The following is a 6,000-nucleotide window of genomic DNA, read 5'->3' as shown; positions in this document are numbered from 1 at the left end:
ATGGCGTATTTACAAACCCTATAGCCTCCAGCGATATACTGATTGGCTGCCATTCCGGAAGTTGATGAAGCGTTCCTTCCAGTTAACGCTAGATGGCAGTGTTCAAATTAACAGTGTAGATTTCAGATATCCATCCCAACAAGATAAGAAACCCATTTACAATAAGGTTCATTTCTTAGCAAAATTATTTAAATTAATGTTTTAGAAGACAGAAATTAGAACTCTTCTTGAAGTGAATGATTTTTCTATTTAAGTCACATCAGTGCAAACATTGTAACTACCAATGACTATTGAGAAAATTATGTATATCCAACGTATAGCATTTTAATCATTATATTTTATTATATAAACGTATATTCCTTAACATAATTTTGACAATCTGTTTACAAGCTTTATTACTATATAATCACGAGTCTAATTTTTCCATACTTTTGCTGTAAATGAAGAAGCAAGGAACAATGGACACGGAACATAAACACTTCCGGTTCACACAGCCAATAAGAAAGTGTTTACCTCTGGTTCTGCAGCACAGGGTTTGTAAATACGCGGCTGGGATTCCAACCCAGGACTCTTGGCGTCGTAACGCGGTGCGCAAACCATTCCGACACGCAGGTTAGCCGAGCGCTGATGCATTCATCAAAATATACCTGGCTTCGTTTCTAAATAGAGAACTCTTCATTTCATCTCTTCTGTTGTCTTTAAATGGGTATTGCTGGAAGGGTTGGTTAACAAGGATACTTACGATTCATTTGGCAGGTTCCCCCTCACCGCCCCCCACCTCCAAAACGTTTCCCCGCCTAGCACACGCACACATATACACACACACACACCTTTAATTCCCGCTCTCCTCTTTGGTTTTAAAGACAGCACAATAGAAGCCTTTGATTCCTGGTTTAAGGGGGGGGGGAGCGGTGCACGGGAAGTCGGAAGGAGCAATAGCGAATGGCTGGTTCTTATAAAAGACCGTGTTGTCTTGTCTTCCACGAGGTGGAGGGGGAGGGGGGTAGAGAGGAAAAACCGCCCGTGCAGTGTTATTTCTCGATGTGTGGGAGAGACACACGGATCGACGTTGTCCGGTGATTCCTACTCCTCTGGTGACGGCAGCGCGAACTTGAGGACACCGCGACGCGACGCGACGCGATTTTCGGCTCAGTCGTCGAGGGATTTGCCGAGAGCGCAGGCGTTCGAGTCGTGAGTGTTCGTGTGCGCGCGTGTATGTGTATGTGCCGTGTGTCTTCACATACTGGAGGCTACTGGACGTAGAGCAAATACGTAAACCACGGTAGCCCCTCCCCCATCTTGTTGATTTTGACGGTAAAAGTGCGACAACGCTCCTGGTGCATGAGAACACGATTATGTCAACTTCGCATTGACAATTTGAAATCTAAAACAGTGCACAAGATCTCAATCAAAATTCGTGTGACAATGTTTCAAACACGTTACGACACCCAACTTCCATGCCAGGACATGTCCAACTAAATATTCATCTCAGACAGACTGAACAGCCCCCGGTACTTCCTATTTGATAGAGCAGATAGAGCCTTGCACTGAAATACGACTCCGATAACAACCATGAACACGACGTGTAAACTTCAGTGAGTCGACTTGTGGTCATGCCGTGACATGTCAGCTTCTAGTGTAGTGTTGTGCCTTCTTTTGTTCTTTTGATTGGCAACTACGTCAACAATCAGCGACAACAATGTTCAAGAATGGTCAGGAGAGTGAGGGAGCAGCGGAAAAATCTGATGTGGTGACGTCATCTGATAAGGAAAGTGCAGCTTTGGATGAAGCAGTTGGAAAACTACTTGAAGGTAAGGTGTCATCTTTTCTGTGTAAATCCTTAAACGTTTCCCAATGTTACTGCTAGAAAATATTTAGTTACAGTATCCTAGGGAATTGTAGGATATTTATACAATGAATGTCTGTAAATGATAATTTAGAAGAGTATTACAATGTCGACAGCGATAAAAAGGTGCTGTGAAGAATGATCCACCTTTGAAAGAGAGACTTTTTTATTTTGACTTCTTGAATCACTACCTGGCGGCCGTCTGTGATGATTATCCAAGAGCGGAAAAATGTTTCTTGCGTGTTGTCTTGGCGTTAAAGTTTCTTAGTGATAAAAATAGGAAATAGCATATCCTCACGCAAGAGTAATGGAACATGGATCTGTCCAAGACACTAGCGGAGGTGGTGTTGACATTATATAGTTGTGATCTAGGAGCGACACTAAAAAGATTTTGTTTTAACCTTAGTTTTAAAAAGTTGTTCAAAGACAAAAATAGCAATCGGGGTTAATTTTAAGGGAAATTTGCATTTAACACTTTGGTTTCTCACGAGTTTTTTTACTGCTTACATTTGAAAATTTTGATTTCTCAAAATTTCGGGACGGGCTGTGACCCCATCAGCTCCCTCCTCCCCATATATACGCCAATGCTCCAAGAAGCTATACTTAGGTCTTAGAGTTGTTTCTTTTTCTTCAAAAATATGATTTTCTTGTTCGTAAAATCTCCAAAAAAAAGAATAATAAGAATGAATTTTCTTTTTAATCCCGTAGTATGAAATTTCTTGGCAGAAAACTGGCTGAAAACTTCACTTATGAAATATTTCACGAGCACAAACATTCTTTGAAAATCCAGACCAATTTTTCCAGATCTCTTAGTTTCTTGGATCACATCATATCATTTTTGGGTACATTCAGGAAGCTACATCACTTGTCACTGCTGTTCTTCTACCTTACATTTCTCGGTACTAAAATCTCACAAGATACGAAAACGCATAACTCAGTAGAAAATATGCACAGAAGGTGCTTTGCATTTAAACAATAAGTGTATATCTACATTTTAATTAATTTAACCGAATATATACCACAAATAAATGAATCGGTAGCTTTATGCTTGGCAAATTACATCTGAAAACATTTTTTGATTGATTTGCTTTATTTTACTTCGCTTTTTGTGCCACTTTTGGCTAATTTGCGAAGATGGGGACGAGTGATGACATAATGAAATTGATGAATGGCACTCACAAACATCCATGCCCAGGGCGGGATTCGAACCCGAGACCCCTGGCGCTGAAAACATTTGATTGCCTGGCTGGGCAAGTACGTAGGCTATTTTTGTCTGTCACGCAAAACGGGGATAAGCTCCTTCTAAAACAAAATTGACGACAGGACATCTTTACAAGAAAGTAAAATATCTATGTTAAGAACTGAGTTTTTAAAACTAATACAGTCATAGATTCCTTAGAAGGAACAAAAACTATACAATCTCTGAGGATAAAATTTCATATATTGTTAAAACCTGAGGCTGTAAAAAACACAGAACAACACGACCCCACATAGGTTTGTAATGGATGTTGTTCCGGACGCCAGAGCCTCGTTGGCTTGCAAGAATGCAGCTACTGGAGGCAGGGGTGCCACCCCCCCAAAAGTAGAACATTCCCCCCCTTTATGCCGTATAATTTACTGAAATTATTTTGGTCAGACAAAATTTGCTGAACAATATGCAGACATATTTAAGCGATATATATTTACTTTATGTATTGTTTACAATATAGAAATTTACATGTATATTGTACACTTTGACATTGATGGAAATAACGTTTTACATAAATGATGATAACTTCTGACGCTACAAAGTTGTTTCAGCAAACTTATTGATAATTTCTTCATTTTGCACCACTTTTAAAATTTCGGACTCGCAGGATGGAATTGATATATTGCACCACCCAGCAGCCATATACGGACGTAGTCTATTTTCATTCTTATGACACTCCTTGTGCGTTCTGCAGAGCAACTTGTCACTGGTATGGCGATCAGAATTTTATACAGTACAATACCTGCACATTTGGAAAGTTCCAAAAAAGCGGTTGTTCAAAGAGATTACTGTGCTGATTCTTGTTTTCCTTCGAACTCTCCTTCTCCAATATCACTTAGGTCGATGGTGTCCAACAGACATAAATATCTCTCGCAACTTGAACTCATTCTAAATTATAAAAATTGCAAATAAAACTAAAAATCAATAACAAGTTGATCCCCCACAAAAAATTTCCAGGACACCTCTTACACGCTCCCAAAACATTTGATATTCAAATTATATTTTATTGTTTTCAATTACTTGGAGCCTTTAAGATCCTCATAGTGTGGATAGAGTATCCAATTTCCTTTTCTTTCTGATATTATAATTTTGATGCAATCAATAATTAAACTGAAATATTTTCAAATACTGTTTCCGTTGTGTTCATATCTCACAATGGCAACTTTTAATAAATGTAACTGTATCTGACAACCATTTTATTTCTATATTTCGATAATATAACTTGGGAAACTGAATTTAATTACAAAACAACTACATTTTTTTTTCGCTTTTATACATGATTTGCGCTACACACACAATCACAACTCCATAAGTACAAGGCCAAGGCAGTCATTTTACCGAACATTGCTGCAGACCTATGCGTTAATGTTACAGTATAATCAGTAAAGACGTCTAACGAATGTAAAAAAAACAATCTGAACATAAAAGTTTTAGAAACCCATATGAACACTCTATAATAGAATTGAAGAGTACATATAGTACAGTAGATGAAACTATAAAGGACTTTTCTGTACTTTAATTTTTGTGCAATTTATAACAATTTTCTCTTGAGAAGGATATGTATAAACTAGGTTTGTAACAACAGCAATTTATATGACATCCATGTTCTGATTTTGAAATAAAGGTTTGAAGAGTGGAGCCTAGCAAGGGCGCATATATAGTTCACGTAAGGGGGAGGGGGGTTCAACATTTGGTATGATTAGGGTTGCTGTATTTCTTAAGTGAAAATCCGGGACACTGCTGACCGGAAGCTTGTTGGGGAGCGGTGAGGAGGGGGGTACTGGACCAGACAAAGTTATGTGTATGTACATATCCATTATAATATTCTTTACACTTCTTAAAAGGAAACAGTAATCCACTTCGAAGTATATCATTAACCTTGAAATTCCTTTTCCGTGCAATAATGAACTAAGCTGCTATCTCACAATGTCGAAACTTTATTTGAAAACTGTGGACTGAACAATGCGGGCACCCAAGCAATGACTGTTTACAGTAAATAGCTTGCTATGCAATGGAAGAGATTTGCAACTGAAATTCAGTGCTGCTATAACAGACGGCGGCGCTATCGTGAAGTCAAATATCTTTGCAGCATCTTCTTGTAACTCGATAACTCTTGTATTATCGAGAGGGAGCGGTTCAATGAACAGTTAGATTGTTTAGTAAAATTAGCATTTTTATATTACGCATTTAAATATAAATAAAGTTGAGGAAAGTATAGTCTTAATCATTTCTTCTTTCCCACCCGATTCCAGGACATTTGTGCATCCCCAAGAAACTATTCGGGACACCAGGACAAATGATATCATTCCGGGATTGTCCCGGAAAATCCGGGACGTATAGCAGGCCTAGGTATGATCAGGCTATCAAAATCCAATCTATCAACTAGGCCATCCAACATTTTGACACACTGTTCCAATGAATGAGGGATAGCCATTTCACATTTTTGGAATAAGTTGTTGCAATTTTGCAATGTGTTGACTGTGTTCAGAGAAACGTGAGTTCAATTCTACTACAAAATGGTCCAAAAATAGACAACGAAGGTTTACTTTGTAATATTCTTTTGTGCTCTCAGCAGCTGCCTGCATTGTTCCCTCAGATTTGACGGCTGGGTGTTCTAAGTTTTTTCATTTAATCATCATAGTATTTAAGTAGTTTCTCTGCTTTGGATTAAATTTCCTTGAAGTTCTCAGAACTCTCTCTTAGTTTTTTTTTAAATATCTCTATTAGAATACTGACATGTTCACAGTACTGAACAGTCCACCTTTTGAGGTGCACAACATAATCTTGCACTGTATGAAAACAATTTGCTTAGAACAAGTGGAGATATTTCAAACTCCCCACAGGTTACACAGTGAAGAAACTGAAGAGCTTGGTGAAATATTTCTCTTCTACTAGTAAATTGTAA

The 6,000-nt window shown here is 38.3% G+C and overlaps 1 protein-coding gene across 2 annotated transcripts in view; it reads left to right on the top strand.

The window, feature by feature from the left end:
* Positions 1–1,253: 1,253 nt before the first annotated feature.
* The window catches only part of LOC145999421 (transcription factor SOX-10-like), a 233,364-nt gene continuing 228,617 nt past the window's right edge, over positions 1,254–6,000 (top strand). For both annotated transcript variants that reach the window (XM_083136377.1, XM_083136376.1), the window contains exon 1: positions 1,254–1,811. In XM_083136377.1, coding sequence (XP_082992503.1) covers positions 1,700–1,811 — 112 coding nt within the window. In that variant the 5' untranslated portion in view covers positions 1,254–1,699. The remainder of the gene's footprint in view (positions 1,812–6,000) is intronic.

Source organism: Lepisma saccharinum, chromosome 15, assembly GCF_977018435.1.
Source record: "Lepisma saccharinum chromosome 15, izLepSacc3.1, whole genome shotgun sequence".
In the NCBI taxonomy this organism is placed as follows: domain Eukaryota; kingdom Metazoa; phylum Arthropoda; class Insecta; order Zygentoma; family Lepismatidae; genus Lepisma; species Lepisma saccharinum.
This window is presented reverse-complemented; position numbering and strand designations above follow the sequence as displayed.